This window comes from Falco peregrinus, chromosome 5 (assembly GCF_023634155.1).
Source record: "Falco peregrinus isolate bFalPer1 chromosome 5, bFalPer1.pri, whole genome shotgun sequence".
Lineage (NCBI taxonomy): Eukaryota > Metazoa > Chordata > Aves > Falconiformes > Falconidae > Falco > Falco peregrinus.
In genome coordinates, this window is record NC_073725.1 from 93961510 (window position 1) to 93986211 (window position 24702).

The 24702-nt window shown below is 39.1% G+C and overlaps 1 protein-coding gene across 4 annotated transcripts in view; it reads right to left on the bottom strand.

Moving 5' to 3' along the window:
- CNTN6 (contactin 6) overlaps positions 1-24702 on the bottom strand; it is a 149133-nt gene that overhangs the window by 50776 nt on the left and 73655 nt on the right. For all 4 annotated transcript variants that reach the window (XR_003555667.2, XM_055806725.1, XM_027790654.2 and 1 more), the window contains exons 5-7: positions 16785-16880; positions 7573-7776; positions 5807-5909 (exon numbers count right to left, since the gene is read on the bottom strand). Coding sequence is in view for 3 of the 4 variants with exons in the window: in XM_055806725.1 (XP_055662700.1) it covers positions 5807-5909; positions 7573-7776; positions 16785-16880 (403 nt within the window). In the remaining variant the exon portion in view is untranslated. The remainder of the gene's footprint in view (positions 1-5806; positions 5910-7572; positions 7777-16784; positions 16881-24702) is intronic.

The window sequence follows — 24702 nt, forward strand, 5'->3', positions numbered from 1 at the left end:
AATGCTATTGCATATTAAACAGTGGGTGAATAGCTACTGTATAACAGAAGCATGCAGTGCACAGAATGCCAGAAGCATTTAAGTACTTACTTTTAAGGCATCTCTTCCGGATATTTATTTTTTTTTTTTTTGTGTAACAGAGATCAGAGGAAACTAACAGCCATATAGGAGAATAAACCCAACAATTAGATGCACTCATTCATGCTCTGCTGCCTGAAAGTGCTTCACATAAATATTTCCTATTCACTTAGCCATTTGTTTTCTCTGAGTACTGACTATTCATGAATAAGGAAAGCCTACACTGACACCAAGGCCAGAGGCAGGGCTCTGTGGAAAAAGGCCCCTTCTGTCAACTTGTCAAGTCAAGTTTACCGAGGTTTGAGCTGAAGATGCTGTCCTGTTTTCCTTACCCATGCCACATACTTATAATGACATCCTTGGGGATGTTTCAAGGCAAACTTCCCTTGTTTTGGCCAAACACAAGGGTGTTTGAAATGTGCTCCCTCTGATGTGAACTGTAGCAGGATGACATAAAAACCTTAGAGTTTAGTTCATCAACTTGGCTGTGTTTAAATGCATAATTGCAATAAACAGATAACAGCACTTTGTTCTCCTGCCAGGGAGTCTTGCATTGAGTGGCCTGGTTTTATCAGCAGAGGGAATTCATTTGTCAGGACAGCTATAGGTTAAATGAGCAGACTGCAGGAGGATCCATAGCTCAGCTCTGTGCCATCATCCATAGGAAGGACCTTCATTATCATAGCAGCTTGAGAAGACATGCATTTCTTCATTGACTTTGCTGACACCTCATTAGCACAGACTTTCCAGCATTTTCAGTCACTGTATTCTGCAGAATGCGGGTTTTTTGGCTGGTTTCGCCTTCTTCTGATGTTAGTTTACATTTTTATAACCAAACCTCTTAACAGTGACTATTACTACAGGCCACATGAAAACTTTCAAGGTAAAAAAACCCCTCCACTTACATGTCAAGTTTACCTTAATGAAATTGCTTTTTTTAACAAATTATCTATTTTACAAGTTGATGCTTTAAGAAGTGAAACTGTCCTTTAGGTACAAATAAATGTATACAAAACCTAGTTTAATAAATACAGCCTTATGAATTTTTGTAGGATTAAACTGCATAATCATATTCTATTGAGGGCCAGTACCTGACATTGCTACATAGGCTAGTACCGTCCCATGCAGATTTGGGGTGGTCCTGCAGCTGGTGGGTGTTTTTTCATTCAGTCACTATCAATAACCAGATCAAAACAGATAACTGCTTGGGGCTAAAAAGTTTTGGAATATATAAAGAAACAATGAGTACACTTTTTAAATTTATTACACTTCATAGACAAAGTCTTGCTTTCACCTGAGCAAATAAGAAAACAGTGCATAAATATGAGAGTGTCTTTGTACATAAATCTGCAATTTATTTGAAACCTTCAGAGCATCTAGGAGTACTAATTTAATTTATATTCTACCATACAGGCAGCAGAATCACAAAACCATAAGTTACTAACTCGGAAAGAAAAGGCGATGGAGAATATTTTTCGGTTGGTGACAAGTCTTGTCACACTGAACATGAAATTAATTTGTCTGCAGCATTACAGCCCGCACCAAGATGAAGGTTCTAACTTTTTGCAGCAAAGACTCAGCAGGCAGGTGATGCATTGCATCTGTGCCTCATCTTTTGTCCTGTGGATCTGAGGGCACTTCACAATAAAATTAAATCTACAGCTTCAGCAATGAAGACCATGCCTAGTTAAACAAATGAGACAAAGCTGAGGTTTGAAAGCTGCTGTCATGTCTGCATCAACTGCTGACACAAGGAAGAATTAAGATCCAAGGGGCACCATAATTAAGGCGCTCAGGCTTCTAATCAGCTTGATGTATCGCTTGGGAAACAGCAAAGCAGCAAAATTTCCTGAAACCTGGTATTGTGCCTCATTCTCCTGTGGTCACAAGCCACTCGACTAATGTAAGAGAGGATCTTTCAGAGCTGCTTGCTCGTCCCTTAAAGTACAAATCTCAAGGTATTACCTCTATCAGGAACATGGGCTGAAAATAGCAAACCACTGGCAGAAGTCCTTCATATATATATGGTTCTAGAACACCGCAATGGATCTTTTTACAGCCTCCTACATAACCTCCTTGAGAATATACTAGAAGAGCTATCTAATGAAGACGTGAAGCCTGGTATTTTTATGTAAATGTAGATGGTTATTTGGAAACCCCTTGTAGCTCTGTGATTACCTACTTACACTAACAGCCTCTAAAAAAACCCTTCCCTGAATACATTTACAGGAGTATCTGGGGCCTTTCTATGAAAAGTGAATATTCTGTTTTGAAAGAAATCCTGTTTTATATTATTCACATATGCTCTTTACAACCTCAGCTGGCAATGGCCCATCTGCAGGGATTCCAAACTGCTTATTTCCCTATCTTTCAGAAAAGAATGAAGAAATATGTAAAACACAGGCACAGTTTAATAAATATGTACACCAGACATGGAAACTACTTTGTTTATTTTCATTACAGAAACTACTCTTACTTGTGCAACAGGAAAAAGTTACTTTGGAAGAAATCTACAGAAAGCAGCACAGTAACTGAACTGAACATAATAACTCTTTCCATGGTACTCCATCCCCTCAAAGACATAGTGAACAATAATTTAAGATGTATGGCATGATTCATATAGCTTGATCCAAAACCTGACTTCTAATACTGGCACACTATTAACACTGTCAACATAATGAATATTAGTGCAGAATACAAAACCTCATTTCTTCTATTAAATTGCCACAGGCTGCAGCATTTGAAACAGTCAAACTGCTGTTTCATATTTCAGTTTTCCTTCTTAAAGAATTAACTACAAGGTGCATTTTTTGCCTCTTTAGATTCCTCATGCCAATCATCAGATACTCTCATGCTGCTTACATTCTTTTTGCCCAATTGTATTTCCATCACAGTGGGGACTAATTTACTTCTCAAAATCTTCCATTCATGGTCTCTCTTCTACAAAATAGGATTCAGAGTCAAGAGCTGGCCTGATCAATTTTGTCCATTCGGGATCAATACCTTCAAACCTTCTTTCCAGGAACAAATACGGACTCTTTGGGCCCCTTATATTTATTTTCCTCAAAACAAGCAAGAGTTTGATTGGGCTACAAGACCATTTGTCAGAGTCAGTCATTACATTTTCATGGAAAATGTAAAGAGCTTTGCAACAGAGCTAGGTGGAATATACCTGCCTCTGCGTCTCCCACAGCCTGGCTGAAGGAGAACTTCTTCGGTGGCTTTGAGCTTCCCCAGGTAAAACAGCATCTTAAAACTCGACCACAAGTCTGGCCTCTTGTACTGGCATTTTAAATGTGGAAGTGCTTTTTGAGCAGGGTCCAATACGTATGATTTGCTGTTCCATAGAGAAAAGAGATGCTATTTCTCTAAATACCATAAAAGTACTATCATTTAAGACGTTCGGAGACCAAAACCACAGCAGGTTGCCTATAATCTGCCTTAGATGTGAAAGATTTCTGTTATTCAAAGTGCAGAGGTAGTAGCAGCTGACAGCATTGTCTGAACCAGTGGACTAACAGTATGAATATAGAAAATTATGGATAATGGGAAAGCAGTTCTGAAATCCAAGAGAGATAATAACCGTTAGTGCTTGTGGCAGATCAGAGGTATAGCTCAACAAATGTGGAGCTGAACTGATTTTAACATAAACAGACAATAGTAGGGGCTAGAGTTTTAGTGGAACTTAGGTATCTAAAAGTGCAGATGGCCACACTGCTGCATTTATGTGTGCCTAACTGCAATTGTAAACAGCTGGAGGTAGGAAACTTCAAGCTTTTAACAATATCACTGATCACCTAGATACCTTTAGAAATCTGGCTTTATCTAATAAGTTAAGAGTACTTCACCTGCAACCTGTTTCTATTGCTTTATTCACATATAAACGCCAGGTCTCAAATAAAGCTTTTTCACTGATTGACAGGCTAGTGAAAATGTGGTTCAAGGCTCTGTTCAGAGAGGAAAAAAGCAGACTGAAAACAGTACAGTTCTGTATGAGACACCTAATCTATCAAAAAAATCTAGAGGGGAAATTCTCCAGCAACACCACTAAAGAGCTTTTATGCACAAACAGCAGCTCTCAAATGCACACTAGATTGGATGCACGTTAGCAACATGCTATAAACAAACTTGTGAAGAATAGAGTTCTGCCCATAGGTCACTGGTATTTATGCAGCAGAACTCCAGGGAAGTATGGCAGCACTGGTTGCAGCTGCAGTCCTATATATGAAGAGGAGAATATATATCAAAGCTGCATTAACCCTCTCAGCCATTCGATTTTCTAAGCACAGCATAGAAGGTACTGTGCTTGCTATGAGATTTCTTTATACATCCTATCAGCACACCTCTTTTTTTTTTTTTTTTTTTTTGTCCTTAAGATGTTCTCAGAATGGAAAAACTTGCGTGCCACATTAACATGACCCATCTTTACCCCTTCAGAAGAAGGCACTGTTTTGTACATATAATTTACTCTGTTTTTGAAATGCTTTTCTGCAGTCAATGTATCATTGTTAAACACTTTCCATGCAACAGATGGAAATATGAAATGACAACTTGAAATGTAAAGCCTGCACTGACTCACACACAATTAAGGAGGTATTTAAAGAGAAGTAGCTTGACAGTATTTGGAAAGGAAAATCAGCTTTAGCAGAGTGTTCCAGTCTGGTACTCATTTTGGGCCAAAAATATGCATGTGCCTTTGAACATGGCTCTATGAATATTCTTCATTCTTAATAAAAATTAGCCGTAAGATTAGTTTATATAAAAATCTCATCAGAAAGCAAAGGCCATTTCCCATCTTATTAACTTTATTTGCTTTATTTTTCTACTTCCCAGCGTAGGTTCCAGAGGAACATTTGATTAATTTGTGCTGTCTGCAAGTCAGGCTTTTAACCTCTGGGAAAGCTCTAAACACTTTAAAAGCTTACAGCCTGAAAATGGATTGTCAAAGTGAACTTAAACTAAATAGAGGTCAACAATCTAAGGTTATTCTAGCTTTTCCAGGGAAAACTGATCCTCACTGGAAAGACAAGTTTTTGTAGGCTGGTTATGCTCATTCAGTTAACTATCTGCTCTTTGAATACAGAGCACCCCTTGCTGTCTGAATGCACTACTGCTTCTGTAAATGAATACAACAGCGTAAGCAGCCCAGGAAAAACATGGACTACCAGAAGCCTAATAGATTTGTAGATTTTAGCAGGAAGGGCTGCTGCTAGGGCTTCCCAGGGCTCCTCAGCATCGCTTTGGAGAAGAGGGTGCCGAGAGCCACATGAACCTGTTGGATCCATTCTAGACAGCCTGTGTGCTCTCAAACCACATCCTGTTTCCCCAGGTTTCATTCTTAACCACAATGCCACACAAAAACATTCCTCTTTTGACACTGATCAGATGTGAACTTGCAGTTACACTGAATGCTATAACCTGAAGCCAGGTCTCAGACTTAAAACTACTCCCAAGGAGTGTAGTCTTTGTTCTGACTTTCCCTCCCCTCCCTTCCTCCCACCACTTCAAGCTGCAACCAAGTCATCTTCAGTTATGATACAGTTTTCTTCCTCATTTCCTTGGGAACACATTGTGCAGAAACAATCAAACCAAGATAAGGTTAAAAAAAAGTTTTATGAATTCAAATTCTGACCAAAAATATTCTACTTTGCAAATTATAAAGAACCATTGTTTCTCTCTGTGCTTACAGTGTCAGAACGCACATTTTAATAAAAGACAAAAATCTTACTTTCCAAGGGCAAAGCATTCCAGTTTAACAGATGAGCCCTTCGCTGCATATGTTGTTTCTGGAAAATGTACTTCAATCTTTGGTTCATACTCCCCCATCACACCTGTTGAACATCAAAACAGCTAGCACTCCAGTTGAGCCTCAGACCTGTCTAGTACAACAGAATTTCAGTGTAAAGGAAAGGATGGCATTAATAATGTTAGAGCCTTTGCATTCCACCTGTGGCAATCAACACGTGATGTCTACGGAGCAGACAGCCTGTGGGGTGAAATTCAACCCTATGCTGAAGGCTTATGTGAAATGTGTTAAATTTTATGCATCTAAGAGTTGAAGAGCATGACTTCATGCAAGTTCCACATGTACATGTGTGCTGTGCATTAAGATTTTTAGAGATGATTCAGGGTTCGCACCTCTTAACAAGTGGTGTTAACAAGCAATGCCTTTAATATTGGTCACTTCTCAGGGCACAGGATAAATACTGGCTGCAAGACAGTTTATGGAATTCTGTATCCAAAACACGGAATTCTGTATCCAAAATACCAGTCAAACACTTAAAACTGAACCATCCAAACTTGAGCTCCATGAGAAAGGCTGATGTAATTAGACTCAATAATCACATTTGAAAATCTGGCAGAACACCTGGTAAACCACAGATAATCCAGTATCAGTTTAGGGCATTTAATTTTCCAGGGGGTGCTTTAGCAAACTAAACTTTTAGCTGAACTTCTTAAATGTGCATGCATCTTTCAGCATAACTCACTGCAACAGGAATGACTGATATGAACCAGATTATTCTCCTGAACATCACATCTTTGCCCAGATCCCACACTGAAAATAAACCAATTCTTATTTTATATTTAACAGGGATCTGGCTAATATTACACATAGAGTTTGCATCGTTGCCTTAGAGACTGCCTGTTTAGGACCTAATCCAAGGCCACCAAAGTGAATGGAAGAAGATAAAAAAACTGATAGAATGAAAAGAACTGAGAAAAGAAATAGTGATGCAAAGCAAGAAAACAGAAAAGGTCTAAAACATTTACAATTATAATTTGTACCAAATTACCAAGTTTTGAGCTGGGGAACTATAACTTTGGTTTGGGCAATCTTACTATAAGCAGCACAATCTCATAGTGGAACTATTACTCTATAATGCACAGTTGAGTTATTTATCCTAGAAACCTAACTACACAGACATTTGTTACTGATTCTCACCACTGCTTCACAAACAATACAAGTATATCGCAATTTAGGTCAGCAAAGTTGCAAAACAAACTTTGTGTAAAGTTTTCCCAGGTATATATTTCTCACTGTGAACATTTAATTAGAAGTGTTGCCAGAAAGGTATTTGGTGTATGTGCAGGTGAGTTTCTCAAATCAATGAATCATTTTGAACCAGCTTTCCAGATTTAATATTTGAGCTACACCTGGATAATAAACATAGAAAGCTTTGCCAGATTTAAACCTCAACACAGGCATCCGTAAGATGAAAAACATTAATGTACCATTTGACATTCTCTTGCTATTTTTCAATTATATTGAGCACTGCTTTCTTAGCATATGTTTATCTCATCAACCCTGTGCTGACAGTTTAAATCTCATTTCAAACCAGTAGGAACAGTGGGATCATGTCCCACTGCACAGCTTTTTCCTGGGAGCCTTTTACCTCCATAAGGATGTATAGCAGTATCAATTCCCAATAAGTGGAGACGGCCCGGTTAGCATCGGGGTGCATGCTTGTAGCCCAGTGTGCCCCAGTAACTTACCATCACTGCGGAGAGTGAGAGGAGTGGGTGGCCCCCGCACACTTTGCTCTGCTTTCGAGTTAGTTACAACACAGGTGTAATTGCCCACGTCCGACGGCTCTACTTTGGCAATGTACAGATTACCTGTTTCTTGTGAAACAAAGCGGCGACTGTCTTCCTGAACATATAAAGTTTTATTGTTGAAGATCCATGTATAGGACAAGCCTAGAAAACACCAGATACATATTATGCACTCTTCCCAATATAAACTGCTTCCCACTAGTGCTTAAGTGCAATATTGCCAGTTGAAAGCACAAGTCAGTTACAGGGCAAACCACTGGGGATGCACAAATTAGCAAAGGCAAGGTAAGCACTGCTTTAGTTTTAAACTCATTTTAAGCCACTTCAGAAGGTCACAAAAGTTTTTGTCCCCTGTTACTTCTCATTTTCCTTCTTAGCCTATTTTTAAGTAGGAATGGCAGTGCTGCAACACCATGAGAAAGCTGTTTTAGTAAATAATTTCTACTTAAAATACTTTCCCTCTGAATTAATTGCTGGTCGTTGTTACAGCTCCTTTCTCCACTCTGAATATGGAAAACAGAAACTGGTTACATGGAGCTTTATTATGAGATTCTCAAGAAAGGAGAGCTCAATTGCACACTATATTTTGGATATTATTTAATATTTGATCCTTTTGTACATCTGACCCTTCCCTCCTTATCTTCCATACCTGCTTCCATTTTGCTTCTCCTGTTCTGACTTCCAAACCCTTTTCTGCCCTCTTCTTCCATACAGTGTTTCATAATGCATACCTGAATAAAGTATGTCTATAGTCTAAGCAACTTAAAACTAATTTATCTGACTAGCCCATCCTGGAAGGGCAGATCTCCACGTGAGCTTACCATCTAAGGACCCTGCTTTTAGGAAGGGCTTTTTGCCCAAGCCTTGTAACACCGCTATCAGCACTGCAGCCAGCTGGTTCAGTGCTTGTAACACAGCGAGCTGCAGCACAGGTACACCCAGGGTGTCCCGCCAGCCCCACGCTGCGGCTGCTCCGCACCACTGCCAGTACCCAACAGCGGGAGCAGGACTGAAATTCTGTCTTTAATAAGACACAGTAAATCAGAAGTTTCAAAAATCTACCAGTTTAGCTTTCCTTAATTAAATGTATAATTCATAAGCTAACAGTGTTCTGCCAACAGCTTCATTTTTACACATTTCCCCCATCAACAATCCCATTTGAAAAAAAAGATTATTTACGTTTCTTCCTTCCCCCCCCCCCCCTTCACTTACAACGTGGGTTCAGTATGGTAATAAGTCTGCAAACTCCAGTAGTTTTGTGCAGTTTTACGTTATCATCTTCTAACATTTTAGGACTCTCATTAGAAATGATGCATCTCCAGGGAGCAATCAATGACACTTTCTATACTTGGCAAAATCCTGCAATAGGCTCTGTTTTACTGCAGCTTAATGCTAAACTTTTTCCTGAGGTACAGTAGATGCAACAATTCTTACATAGTATAATACAACACATGTAGTGTACATATATGTGGGCATACACACAAGGTAAAAGCGCTGTGTTTTCACAATTACACGCCCATGTACTTTTAGGTACCTGGTTAAAGTATCTATTTACACAAGAAAATCTGGAGATGAGTGGGTTCTTTCACAGGGAGCATCAGCCTATAGCTAGATATAAGCCATGTAGCCATGACGGCGTATATCTTCCAAAGACATACTGTATACATACTGTTCTTGTCTCAGGCACAAGTCTGATGACTATAGTCTAGCTGAACAAACAGACCAAAGAGACTGGTGTGGGCAAAACTCTGGTTTCAACTCATTTTTTGAAGTTCTCTAACCTGCAAGTTAGGGACTACACAGAAAATGCTGAAGATTTGCAGGGTAAATACTTCAATCTATCTTCTATTAAACACTATGTTGTAAACTTGGGATTTTTGTGGAATAAATGCCTTGGATCTGCAGTCTTTTCAGATTTCACAATAACATCTGAGAGATGGTACCCTGACGTCCCTTTTGCAAGAACTGGAACCCTTGCTTTCCTCCTCCTACACACCTACACAAATGCATATATGGGTTTACATGCAACAAAACTGCTTGGAGTGGTTGGACCTGATAGTTGGGTGCCCAGGCTTCCATGACAGCAGAGTGTACCTAATGAGAAATGAGTAAATTTTATTAGCAAGGTTGGTGCTGGCAATTCCAGGGTTGAAGAAAGTGCTGACCCACTATAACCAGTGTACCTGCTAAGACACCAAATGGATGGCCACAATGGACCATTTTATGGCATGCAATCAAAAAAGAGATTCCTGCTGTAGGACCTGGTGACGCAGCTAAAGTCTCTATAGGACAGAGTATCCAAATCCTAATAAAACTCTATTAAAGCCAACTTTATACTACACAGACATTCTTCATGAGGTCAATCTGTGAATTAATTCATCAGTGAAAGACAGTCAGTCCTTTTCTGTCCTGGTTTCAGTTCTCATGAGGTTCCAGCTGACTTCATCTTCCAAAGTTTCCGTTACTCTCTCACTGTCTGTACTCCACCATTGCCTTAGGGCCTATTGATGAATTTTCCCATTAACCGGGAACAAGTGCAGGCCCTTCTTTTTCATATTTAAATCATTATCCCGCCAGTATAAGGGATATAAACATGACCACTCTTCCAAATACAGGTCCATCATCACCAATCTGCAGGCCGTTCTCGCCTAGAGCCCAATTCAGCTCCACTGAACTCTGTAGAAAACCCCAATTTTAATTGACTTCAACAGGATTTGAATGAAAACTCAAGAGAAAGGAACCAAATTTGTAGACCAAACTTTTTTCTCTTCTAAGGCATATCTTAGACATTACATACCAGGAGTCTACCCTACACTCTTTCTTTTAGAAAGTAACATCAATAGATGTAATAGGTTACAAATCTGAAGTTGCATTATAAAAGAAGCTACTGTTACTTAAATATTTCCATTTTGGGTCACTTTGAATAAATCAGATATGTAGCAGACCCATTAACAAGCAAAAGAAATGAGGAAAGGCCCATGCTATCACTTCTGGGGTTACATCCATTTGCATGAGTAAATCAGCAGCCAGGAAGAATCTGGTGAAGGGGATGCTGAACAGAAGGTAGTAGAGGCATAGAAGACAAATTATAAAGAGATAGTAACCTGCTAATTAAGTCTAGCTTAAATGAACTTGAAAATTGCTTCTGCCAGCTATTTTATGGAAGAAAAATAAAGTTACAATTATTTTTTAGTTTGGATGTGGGGTATTTTTCATTTAACCACAGGATTTCTGAAACCAGTAGTGGTTGGGATCACAATTCAACACACCCATGACAGTCTCAGAGTTACCGAATTTCAGAGACTGTTATAAAAGGGCTTCAGCATAAAAGTTCTTACACAAGTCTTAGCTATTATCAGCACCAAAGAGTTTTGTGGGCTTTTTTCCCCTCTATTTTGTTTTTTCTCCTTTGTGCATAGGCCTGTTTGGCTGTAGCTTTCCCTCTGGAGTAGCCACTTTTCATACGATGCTGAAGATGAATAAACATGCCTGAAGCAAAGGAACAGAGGGTTTTCCATGCCAGATGAATTAGCCCAGTTTTCCTATTGCTCTTTCTACTTAGTTAATGTGTGATATTTTAGAAAAATAAATGTGTGAGGTAAAACTACATAATGGGACTTAAGAGAAAGAAGAGGCTGGGGAAGGTAGTGCTTCCCAAAATGTTCACAGATCACAGCATGCCACTATGTGTGGCAAGAAACAAGTTAGAGTAATTTTGGATGAGTCCTTACTCAGTGGTGCTTTAGATATGGACCAAGTAAACAGAACTTGGTCCCAGATTGCGGGGTTTTTTTTCCATAAACTTTTGAAGGAAATCGCTTACAGTGGAAGTGGAGCTTATATCAAAGACAGATAAAGAGAAACTATGATTTATCACTAGGTTACAAACAAAATTCTGCTAACCTCATGGAGCTTTATCCCCAAAGAGAACCCTTCTGATACCTGGGCCGACATAAAATTCAGAGCACTATGAAAGTTTCAGGATTTAGTTCACAAAAACTAACAACAAAATATTATTAATATATTTTCTACTCTCAGTTTTCTAATTTAACACCCATGTGCAATGGTGTTTTCTAAGACAAGCCTGAAAATATAATCACCTTCAAGTAATTAATTTTAATTCTGTCTAGCTATGGCATAACAACTATCAGAGTACCGCTCCTTTTCACACATACAGCTGACTGGTCTCAGCCCAAATTAACATATTTCAGCACTGAAAATTGATATTTGTTTGCAAAAGACAGTGATCCCAACACTGTTGCTGACTCTGTGTGGATGCCTTGGAGAGCACAGACTTGCCTTTACTTCAAAGGGGCTCTGTGTCAGCAGAGGGATAATTACAGCAGTACACACTTCGTTATGCACATGCCAGAGCAGAAGCTATTTCATTAGTGCTGCAACACTAGCATGCAGTAGGGTTGTTTTTAATCCAAGGCCAATGACAATGTGGTGTCAGTCTCACTTCTCATCCCAGAAGCCCCCCAAAGTCAGTGAAGCCCACCTCACTTTCCAATCAAGCACTACCCAAGCCTGGCCAGGCAGGAGAGCACTGCCTACACCTGTCAGCTGGGAGCTCTGCCTCTCGGAGCACAGCTGGGAAAGAGGAGCAGCTGATAATCACTGCTGATATACTAGTCTAGGGAATTTAACATTTTAGTGCATTTCTCAGTCCAAGCAAATTCAAATCAATACTGCCTGTTCTGCAGGAGAACAGAGACAGGCTGGTCTCGGGGAAGAGACTCCCTCCTGCCAAAGCTGGCAGGAGAGGATTAAAGATTCATAGGAGTGTTGAGAAACAGGAGCAGAGAGAAAGGGACTCTAAACTCATGACTAAGGCACTCAGCTTTATAAAGGGAGATACAATTCAAACCTTCACGTTAATATTATGCATTTTACCAAGTAGACTGTTTAATATAAAAGGCAGAAGCAACCCACGACAGAAGCTAAAGACCCTTTTACACAATGCGTATGTCATCCCACCTTCTCCACACACCAGCTCCCTACGCCATGCTTCCATGCAGCCCTCCTTCCTCACCACCCTGCTGCTGCCCGAGGCTGCGACATACGCCCCCCACCTAGCAGGTGGGCAGCATTCTTAATTCCTTAAGAGTGTTTGTTTTTCTTTCACGTAGCCTTAGCATAATAACATCAGCACAGAGAAAAGCCTACCACCTCAGCATCCCAGCTGCAGCCCCTGGCAGCGCTCACGCACGAGTAACTGCAAGCACACCAGTGACCCTGCTGCTCCTATGATTAGGAACTTCCTAACACTCTACAAGGAGCCAGCCTGAAGGAAACAGGCCTTATACCAGACCTCACCTCCAAGCAAATAAATTAACAGCAGTCCACCCTACAGTCCTGTGCTCAGTGTTATCACTTAGGCAGTAACTTCTTAATCATAGTCGTATCAAGCTCACACATAACCACAGAAAGAAAGGCTTCTCCAGACTTCCTTCCTATGTGCTTTTTTTCTACCTCCTGGCTCAATATAAAACAATATTTTTAATAGTAAAATAACACTACATGTTAACTACATCAGGGGAAAAAAAATCTGCTGACCTACAGAACTGAAGCTAGGAAAGAAAGCGAACAAAGAACCACTGCACACCTGCCCCTGCCCCCCCCCGGCCCCACAGCCTCGCTGACACGCGCGTTACGGGCTGTTTTTTTTTTTAACTATAACAATTTTTTAAGGGCTGGTTTGATCTAATATTTAAGCTACGACTTTACAAGGTTGTTTTGGTCTTTTTGTTTGTTTGTTTGTTTTTTAATGTGTGTGCTTGATTTTTGTTAAAAGCACTAATGTTTGTAGTAATACAGAGTGGCTTCTGTTTTAGTGTTAATTTTGCTTAGTATAGCTTTAGCACAACTTTGCAAGGTTTTTGTTCTCTGAGAGTTATTTTTAAGGTCTAAAGCTACTGTGAAAGCTGTTAGAGCAACTCTTCTGTACTTTTCCCCTGGTTTTTTTATCATATAGTTGCCTAATAGAGACTCTGTGCCCTGTTAAAATGAACTTGCTCATTTCACTGGTATAAGCAAAACCAGGCTATAGGCAGTCTCAGTTAAGAAGTACGTATACAAAAAAGCAGTAGCACAATTGTTCTTGTCAACTGTATCAAAAAAGCCTAAAATGGGTTAAACTTGAGCTTTAAATATTTTCGGAAGTGGAAAAGTATTTACAGCATCCAATAAGCAGCTGAGTGGCCTAAGGGTGCCTGCAGGGCCTGCCTTCACTGGCCAGGCTGGAAGCCTCTGGGGCTCCTGGTGGCACGGGCCTAGGGGAGCCTGGCACTGTGGTGGCCTCTCTGGAAAAATGCTTCTCTAGATAAAATGGTTAGTAGAAATATTTCTTGGGCTTGTATTCTCTCTCCTCATTCCTACTTCTTGATGTTATATGTGAGGTAACTTCAATTAATAACACATTGCTTTCATAGGTTCTTGCTTTTCTACCTCATCCATTGCTAAAAGAAGTGGATACAGAGTTGCTAGGTTAGCAGGAAGGCTGAAGGCTTTACCTAGTGCAGTCTGTTCAAAAATAACTATGTCAATAGTAGCTTCTCTTAACAAATGCTGTACAGAGGTTTTCCTTCAGATCAAAGGAAAACAAAGCTGGTAACTGTCAGAACCATGTTCTTCTTCCCTCTATGTGATGTGTGGGTGGGACTGGGTCTGTGAAGTGACTCATCCTGAGGAAAGAAGCAGCTGGTCTATACGAAGGAGTGCCTGAAGGGGTATGTCCATCTGCTCTGGCTCCATTAAGTCTCTTTTCAATGGCATGGAGAACCTCTTTCCAAAAGCATTGTCAATGGTTTCTATGCAGTTAACCTTGGTGTCTCTGTAAATGCTCATTCTAGCGAAACTCTGCACTGGTTATTGGCTGTATCTACCAAGTTGGATATGAAATTCTAAGAGCAATCTTATTTTCTAGTGTACAGGACACATTAAAGAGCTTGTTTTGTCTTACTTGTGTTAATGTTATAGGAAATCCGACTCTTTCCCTTCTGGTATGGTATGTCTTCCAAATTCCTCGATATCTAACGAATTCCTATTATGTTTAAAGTATGAGACGGAACACTTGTAATGGAAGCTGTATGCATGGATAATAATTCTTTCCCCTGTAGGTACTGTGAATCAGAAGTGAGGGTTTAAATTAAAAAAAAAAAAAAATACCATCCTTTTTAATAAAAATACTTCCTAAGCATCCTGAGATAGTATGGAACTTATCACAGTTCACACAATGTACTTCATCTCCACACATATCATTTTGAATCATAAGTACAGTGTTTACAGATGACAAAACTCTGTTCTGTTCTCTAGAGACTTGTTATTTCAGATAATGTATTTTTCAGGCCTGCTGGTCAACAGCTCACATCTCCAGCTTAAGAAACGCAGTGGCAAAGGCTTTGTTCATGGATACCATTTTGTCAGTTCAATTAATCTGTGGTGAACTTGCTTGTTAACTATTTATTTGTTCTGAATGTTTTCTTCTACTCATTCCTATTTGTCAAATCATAATTCTACCCTACAGCAAGAGGAAAATATATAGCTTACTGACACGAGGATGGATGTGTTGTCTTTCTATCTGTCCCATTGATACATTTCAGGAACTCTTTCAAGCCTTTTCTGCCCTTAAGGACTAGGTTTCACTTCATCTCCTTGATTATATACTTCTTTCATACAGCTGTAAACACTAAGTGAACTGACATTTCCTCTCTGTTCAAGACTTGTGGGCTTTAAATTGATTGATGGGTTTCTCTACATCTCTGATATACTGCATCCTCTTTATAGATCACTATTTACCTTCTCATGGGAATTTGTCTTATAACTCTGTTTCTTTAAGAAGAATTGAGGAAACATTACTGAGAGCAGGATGTTGATGGTAGCATATGGGAAACTGCAGCTCCTGTGGATGTGTGGTCACTCCTGCCAAAAGCAGGACATGAGTTACCTAAGAACTGCTGATTCTTTCAGTCGAGAACAAGACAGTCTGGTAACAATGCTGTTGATGTTTCCCCCTTAATATAAGTTTGCTTTTACAGGGTAGAATTTCCAATCATCTTCAGCTAGTTATGTTAAGAAACCATGGTTTTTACTCCTGACTTCAAAAGGTCTGAAGCAGTTTTGATCTGGGTTCTAATGTCCCTGGAGAAGATTTTGAATATATGTGGCTCAAATTGCAAGAGTCAATGGTGGGTGAGAAAAATAAATCTCAAAAGAACATTCAAGCTGCTTGCTTCTAGTAGGCACAAAAAGTGTTAAAAAATACTGTAAGTACATATTCAAGCCTCTGCATTGCTCTAAGTGCTGATGTTGGAGGTGGCAATACACCTATAGACAGGGGGAAAAGGAAAATTGCACCCCATACTTAGGATTGTCTTGGATGAAAAGTCTGAAACACCATGCTAAATGCATTACTGGTTCATTGCATGGCATCTGGACTTTACCTTGTCCAAAAAGGAAGACCTCCAAAGCAGCCTTATGGTTAAGCAGTAGTAGGCAAGGCACCCTCAAATCAATTCCCCAGAAAACTCCTTTTCATTTTTCACTGAAGCATTGCAAAGCATTATCAAGCCACCTGATCTAATCAGACCTTTAATCAGGGAGTTTACCTCTCCAGAAGTCCTTTCTATTCAAAATTTTTCTGTGACTTTTATGATTATCAGAAAGGAAGTAATTGGGTACTAAAGAGCAAAAGACAAATTTTCATGACAAATCTAATCTGTAAAATGCAGGATTCAAATTATAGCAAGTGCTAAAAGGCAAAACAGTAATTCCATTCTGATCTGAAGTGGTTTTGATGTAGAAAGAATTGCTGATGGTGTCTCTTCTGCTGTTCCATATGGGTGAAGGAGCTGAGATAACCAGTTATGCCAGGAGCAGAGTCTCCTAGACCTTCATACTTTCTTTGCTTGTCACACCCCAAAAGTGATGGCATATTCTAGTCCTCAAGTAACCAGAGAATAATAAAAAATGCCCCCCTAAGAAGTGCAAACCCCAGTGTCTTTTAAAGAAATTAAATCCAAATTTGTTGTAAACCCATACACTTCATGCACAAATTCCATTGCTAATCAGACGGGGAACTGCATAGGCTACTTCTCCCAAGCTATAGCAGTTGATGTTCAGGTCGCATACAACATAGTTATTCATCATACCTCCATAATGTGGTGGAGGACCACAGAGCAGAACCACTCCTTGTCCTTCTCTGACTGACACTGTACTTCTTGGCTTCATTTCAAAATTTTCAAGATCTTAAGAGAGAGGGAGAAAACAAGACCCAGTTATTAGCTCTCTGATTTAGTCTTAACTATATCCCAAGCTATGCAATTACATACCTCAAGAACATATTCATGTACTCTATAGCATAATATACTCTCAGTATGTGAATTGACATACTCTATGGAGAAATAGCTCATTCGACCTAGTATCTAATCCTTTAGCAATCATGAGATACGTATTCATAAAGCAGTTATACTCTAACCCTGTGAGTATGTATTTGTAATTCCTAATTGCAAAGTTAGTGTATTGTACCATGACTTTCTCTAGCATAATTTTTTTGGAACTTCTAGACTCTTAATCTACGTGAGTAGGGAAAATACTATTTCTGCATTGTTTCCTCTTTTTTTTTTTTTTTTAATAGAAATATAAAGCAGGTGTGCTATCCTATATATATATATACAAGTGATAATTAAACATCATCAGGATTCCCACAGAGTGTGTGTTTAAATGTTGATTAAAAGTATGTTGTAATTTTAATGAGTCTGTTCTGTCCTAAAGCTGGCTGCAGTAAGTGGATATGTTTCAATTGACTCAAATGAACTTAGCGCTGGTTTTAAAGGGGAGAAAGAGGATACTTTCAGTAGGAAATCATGCAATGGTTTAGGGAAATCTCCTGTATAAATATGTCCATGCCTATCTCCCCTAGGTGACTTTTATGGCTATTAATTTTTCTTTTTCACTGAATCTAACACCACACTCAATCTCCTCTGCTTTCTCACATTTCACTGAGATGTGGAAGTATTAACAGTCTCGTTCCCTTTAAATAATTTGATAAGAAAATGTGACACAATAGATGTACATTGAAAACTGATTATTTACATTTTGATCCCGTTCTCATCCTAATGAGACTTACTACTTTTGTCAGAGTACTTTGGGAAATAATCGCTTGAAATACATTCAAAATATACTTTCATAAAATAAATAGTATCAGCTTCCCATTAAAACTCTTCAGACTGTAGTGTCATATATGCTTGCCCTAAGCTTACTTTATTTACCTTGCTGCAGATTCTGGCTTCAAACAGTTGTTCCATTTTTTATCAGCAACTGATGAACAATGAACAACTACCTGGTCCAGAGTTCAATAGAGAGAAGCTGTTCACGTTGGTCAGAGCAATAATGATTACTACCTGTACAGGCTTAGCTATTTATGTCAATATATCAATTTTCTCCCCCTTAGTTGAACTTTACACAGTTAATTTTTCTTTTCCTCCTCTACATCTCCTGTATATTGGTCTCCTATGAAGACATTGTCTACTCAGGGGTGACTGAATTGAATTAGGCAGCTGTAGCACCTCCTTGTGCTGTCATAGCTACAATAGATGGTACCTGTCAATACACTGGGAAAGTGTTTTAAACTCTGATGTTCTTTTAATTGCCTACTGGCTAGATCTCTGCCTTGCAGTCTAGGTAGTCCAGGAGGACAAAAGACAAGAAGGGAGAAAAAACCCCAATTTATTTCGGTTTATTCACCCTGTAATATTAATTTAAAAGGGAAAAAAAGTGGATGGATGTAATATGACTAACTAGAGTTTAGATTCATAATTAGGTGGTCTTCACTGGTCCAATCTCTGAATGTGTGGGTTTGTTTATTTACCTGTTTTGAAAATTCAGTCTGAGAACATTTATCAGCTTTCTTCTTTTTCTTGCCTGTGGGTTAAGTGTTTTCTGAGAAGGAAAAGGCCAGGAGAAAACACTTGTTTGGAAAAGTGGCCCCAGGGACAACTCAAGACATTAGATAGGGATTTGCTTGGGCAGGCTAGCCTGAGCCTTTCTGCTCTGGGAGAAGCTTTGTATGGAGAAAAAAAAATGCCTTCGATTTTCCCCATTATTATGTTAAAAAGGAAAAAGATTGGAAAGGTGCAGACCATTTAGATCTTTTAGGATTCAGGCACTAGCAGCAGAAATGGTCACATTTCCCTTCCCTGTTGCCTTTCTTGAGCTGCTAGATTGTGCAGTTTCTACATAATAATGGAGTTTATAAAACAAACAAACAAACAAACAAAACCCACACCAAAACTCTTGGGCAGGATGGAAAAATATATGTAGTCTAACTAGTGGTTTCCAATACTTTCTGCCATGGTAAATCAGGCCTTTTTTTTTTTTTTTTAAGAACAAAATTTCACTTGTTACTAAACACCTGAGAAAGAAGGAAAAGAAGAAAGCTCAGTGCAGCAGTGGCAAAAGGCTTTTGTGACAATTGAGAATTAACTATGTAATGCTTTGCTCTGAAATTGGAATAGATTTTGGAAAGTAATAAGCTTCTAGCAGCAATTCTTAGTTTAATGACATGATATGTCATGGTATCATTTTTACTCTAATTTTAGAAACTCACCTGTCTCTGTTTCTCCATTAAAACCATGAAACTATCCCTGGTTTAAATAATGAAAAAGCAACAGTAGTAGATCTCTTATGAGGTCCACTATTTTATAATTTGCAGGATTACTTTTGATTATATGTGGGGGAAAAAGTTGGCTTTGCCTTTTTAATCTACACTTTTCAAGCCTGAGCATCAAAATCTGTATGCAGGTGTCTGAGCTCTTTCGTACCATGTTTGTAGCTTACTTATACAAAGCAGCTCAGCTTTTCGAGTGCTGGAGAGAAGATTTTAATCCCATTATGCTTACTAGTGAATCACAGGTATAAAAAAGTACATAAGGAGGCACATAAATGGTCACTTAATCTATTTGTTTGGCCCCTCACAGGTATGAGTACACTATGTCCTTCTTAACAGATACTTACTTAACCCATTTTTAAAGACCTCTAGGGATCATTTTCTTTAGGCAGTCCCTTCCAGTACTTGATTCTGAGGTCTTTATCACACTGCATCTTTTAGAAACCCCCACACTGCAAAATTCAGAAGGCATAAACAGGAATGATTTTTTTTTCTCTCTGAAGTTGATTTTGACAAATAATTGTACAAAATAAATTTATTCAGTGTCTCTCTCTGTAATAAAGAATCATTGCATATTAAAAAAAACAACCTCTGAAAGAGCAAAACAAAGCAAAATGATTATAAATAACTCATTAGGGGAGTCGGTCTTACTCTAGTTGTCATCTTTATTGGACCCTTTCTCCAGGCAGGCAGCATCTCCTATGAAATATTATGACACCTCATTCAGATGGGATTCAATGATGAATTATAAAATTGTCTATCTTTGTTAAGTAGTCCAGGGTGATAAAGAGGTGGACCATCAGAAATAATGTTTCTTTTTGCTGGAAGCAGTCTTTCTGCCCAAAAAATGTTTGCATACATTTTTTGCCCCTATGGAGTTGCATGTATTTTCAGTGATTAATTTCAATCTAAATTGTGCTAAATATATATATAAAAAATAACCTGAAGCTTAATATAAATGTAGATATTCTATTTTGCTCTTGTTTTTCTGAAAATCTGGCTGCTTCTCAAAACCACTTCTCTTTGCCCTGAGCAGCCGTTTACACCAACAGAGCACAACCACTCTGTTCTCCCAGTTAGTTACCTAGCATAGCTTTATAACATAACATGACATAATCTGAGAAAGCATAATGTTGCTTGTCAAAAAGAGTATCAAATAAGATCACAAAGATCAGGTGTTTGGCACACATTTAGACTGCTAATATACATTTAGGAATAGCAGGACTATTTAACAGATGGTATATTTGCGAACTTCAGTGTTTCTGCAGAGATCTATAAATAAATTATCACCTAGTTTCTACATAACTCCTTCTATTCTTTGTCTGTATTTATCTCATTTTATGAACAGTGAGTTCCCTCACATTGCATTGCTCTCTCAGCTGTGAGTTTTAACAGAAAAACAACTTTTTTTTTTTTTTTTTCCAGCACTGTGCATGTTGGCAGATTACTATTGGTATAGCACGATTAATCAGTTGGATGTGATAATGAGGTCATGTAGGCTAAGCAAAATGCTCAGCTTAACAAGTGATTCTTCACAGTAAAGAGTGGAAAATATATGGACTCAGCTTGTGCAGCAAGGAGTCATCATCTTTGTCTGGGAACATTTGCAGACCTACGCAAGAAAGGTGTGTGCTCTGAACAAGGAAAACATACGGCGTTTTGTGGAAACTGAACTAGAGGATGACGTGGCTTTCTCTGGTGTAAGTGGGAATACCTATGGTGAAGGAGGCTTTCGGCTCCTTACCAGCTATGAAGGGAGGAATGGGGGGAAGGAATGGACCAGAGCTTTTTTCGGCTAGTTTAAGTCAGTAGGACCCCACTGGGGTCAAGGAAGTTATGCCGATTTATCGCAGCAAAGCAGATGGCTTGGAGGTCTTCCATGTAGATTATTCAATTCTGATGAAAAGAGAAGTTGAGGAGAGTAGTGTTTTTCAGTGAGGGCGACCGTCAGCATAGCATGACTGAGCACAGAGATGCTGCTGAGAGAAGGCAAGCAAACCCACAGCAGTGGGTGAGGTGTTTACTTGAAATGATGAGCTGTGGAGATAGAAATGAGCTGTAACTGATATACGCAAATATTTCCTGCTAAAGTACTTGTGTTAATTAACAGGTTCAGCCACACAGTATTTTTTCTTTAGTGTTTTCAAGCTCAGCACTGACATAATTGCTGATTGTATCTCAGATACCTCTTCTAACTTCACCACCACTATTACCTGCACATCTGGGTGGAATTTTTAACACAAAACTGCCTTACGGGGTTTAGAGTGGTCAGTTTAACTTGCACAACAAAATGTGTGAAGACAGTCAGTTTTCCTGGGGTTAGGGAACGACTAAAATGTCTGATGGGAACAAAAACCTAATCGCAACTAGCAACTCATTTGTTTCAACCTTCCAAGCATGTGTTTGAAATTCCTTAAACTGCTTAGGGATAGGTGTGGCATTTCCAAACAACTCCATTTTGAGAATGAGCATAGAACATCTTTATGATACCAAGTAGCACACAAGGAAACTGGGTTGTTTTAATATATGAAATTGTTGCATACACTTAAAGTCCAATTTATCACCCTGCATAATGATTAACAGTTCACCTGAATTAAGGTAAATGCATTCTTTCTTGAACTTTTGCTTTGTTTTCATAGCTGTTTTGTCATAGCATAATCCCACATATAGTTGTAATTACTTGTTATTGAAATATGCAATGAATGTTAAGACAGTAGTAGAAGCACTGTAAAAATTAGCTATACTCCTGAAGACAAATCAAGAAAACTTTTCACATTTCCATGTGGCTCTGTCAAACTGATATATCACATCTGTTCCAGTTTCTTCTGTTTCTTTTATTGGCTATGATATATTGCAATATGATCAGTGTTACTGAATGTGATGTATCACAATAGAAACTCTCTCACAGGGAAATGACATAAAAATTACAACCTCAGCAGTTTTTAAAACAAGCTCATTGTTATGATTTTCTATAAGCATTTCTAACTCCTATGTTATGAGCTGACAGTTACCTTCACTTGCTGGTGACTAATGAATTAGGGGGCCCATTGGCAAATGTGGGTCTGAATTCTGTGCCCAGTTTGGAGGAATCAGATTTGCTATAGCTGCAAATAAGAAAAACTAGAACTTAATGGATATTTAAATTATCTCAAATTCTGGGAGGTCCCATACTTGGTCAGATTTTGGGTGGTTGTTTTTTTTTTTTCTTTTCACATACAGGAAATCCCAAAGTTTTAGGGGGCTAAAATACCTTCAGATACAGACTGCCTGTTGCCATGAGGTTGTGATCATCTGTTCAGACCACCCCAGAAGAACTCCTGTGCATTTAGCCATGTTTCTTGCTTCTCCTCAGTATTGTTGTACTGAATTGCCTTGTAAGAGACTAGTACCAACCTCTTGCAGCCTTTTTTGCAGGTTTCCAATTGGGTGTGTTATGGAAATATCTTTCTTTCTCCAAATAACTCACAAAGGAAGGGCTCATCCCACTTCCTACAACTTGCATTGGAAAGTTAACTCTTTTTCTCAGCTTTCAAAACTGTAGTAAACTTGCTAAACAAACCCTCTGACAATTCCTTTGTCTTGGTAATAGTGTCAATACATTAATCTTTTCCCGCTACCATCTAATCTCAATTTTTAAAATGTTCTAATTGATTTTCTATGAATTCAATTCTAAGATTAAGAGCAGTGTTATCTCTAATTAAGGTGTCTGAAAGCTGCTTAGCATTTCCCGTTTCCTGATTTTTAAATACTTGCTTTTTCCACTAAACACTTACTGAGTTCTTCTGCACTTTCCACATTCGAAGTGCATGCGAGCCTCTGCTTTGTCAGTGTTGGAATATCACAGGGTCTATAGGACTTGAAGTTGCTTTAGCCAGGACAAGCCTGGGCAACACCGGAGTGTCTCCTTTCACCAGGACAGGTTAAAAATCAACTGTAATTCCCAATTCTGTTCTATGTTTCACCTGAGGTGAAGACTGCATCCCACTCTGATTAGAAGAGATGGTTGCTCTCTCCTTCCTCCCCGAAGAAGGTCACCAGGAGAGCCAGGCTATGTCTCTTGCCCCAGAGTCTTGCTCCTCTCTGCCTCAACAGTTGTTTGCTAAACCGAGAGGGGAGAAGCACAGCTGTAGGGTCTTGTCCTTCTCAAAGGCTGCATAATCAACCAAGGACCTTCATTTGTGCTGCTTTAGATAAATTGCTTTGAAGCTTCTAAAGGGGAGAGGACCTGTAATTTACACATTAGGATGCACATGGGGCCCAGGTCTTCAATTCAGCTTAAATGGTATGAATAGCCAATACAGGCTCTAATTTTCAAGGTGGGGAACAATAATTTCTGCCACAGCCTGATTGTCTTTTTGAATTAAAGAGTGAAAATGCCCTTTACAAAGTAATATCAAGCTTCTCTAGAGGAAAAAAATGGAAGGTCACAATTAAATTAAACAGGGAGAGCGGTGGTGGGGGTGGGAAAAATCCTTAGCTGACTTGATTTTTTGTTCATGCACCAAGAAACCTATGCTGTGAAGCTATAGTGCTGGTCTGTATCAATTTTTTGTTATTTTTTCCCCTTTTAGAGAGTTAGCAGCATAAAATATTAAAGCTTTCTTCTAAACCGAGCACAGGACTTGCACTGAGCAGTAAGTGTTGATGCAGCCTTAGGGCTTTTACTCTAAACCCTGTCTGCAGGCCAGAGGCATATCTGAGGATGTGACCCTCTCAAAGGGAGAGGGATGTAAGAAATATATTTTTAATATTTTATATTCCTGAACAGTTTTCTCACTTGTCACAGCAGAGTTCATTTGTCACCTGTCATCATAGAGTTGCTTTGCCGTCTGCATGAGTTTTCTCCAGATTGGAGTGTTCTTAAAAACAGATTTCTCTCCCCAGTCTAAATCTCATGGGCCAGATTTATCCCTGCCAGAGCTACACTGATTTGACTGACCTAACACCAGAGATGGTCCCAGCCCCCTGTGTCAGACTACCTCTTGGCAGGGTTGTTAACTGTCATCCAAAACCAGCTTCTTTCATTTGTATTTCCCCCTGCTCCCACAGAGACTTGGTTTCCCAGGGTGCGTGGAAGTGGTTCATCAGCTCACCCCTTCCCTGGGATCTTGACCTTCTTGTTGGCAGTGAGCAGCCATAGCCCTGGTCCTGTGGAGAGCCCCTTTTGCCTCCATGTCCAAGGTCCTGCTGGGTACTTTCTGACAATCACCCCACAGTCCCCCTTCAGGCTGGAAATTTCTTTTTATAAAGAAAGAAAAATCATCTACCCACAATATAATAATATACATGCATAATATGTTCAATTAAAAAAAAAATGGCAAGGAAAAGAGGTGTCTCATGCACTGCTGCAAGGTCTAAAAAGCATGGCCATGTATATTTCAGCCCTTCCCAAATTCCTGCCC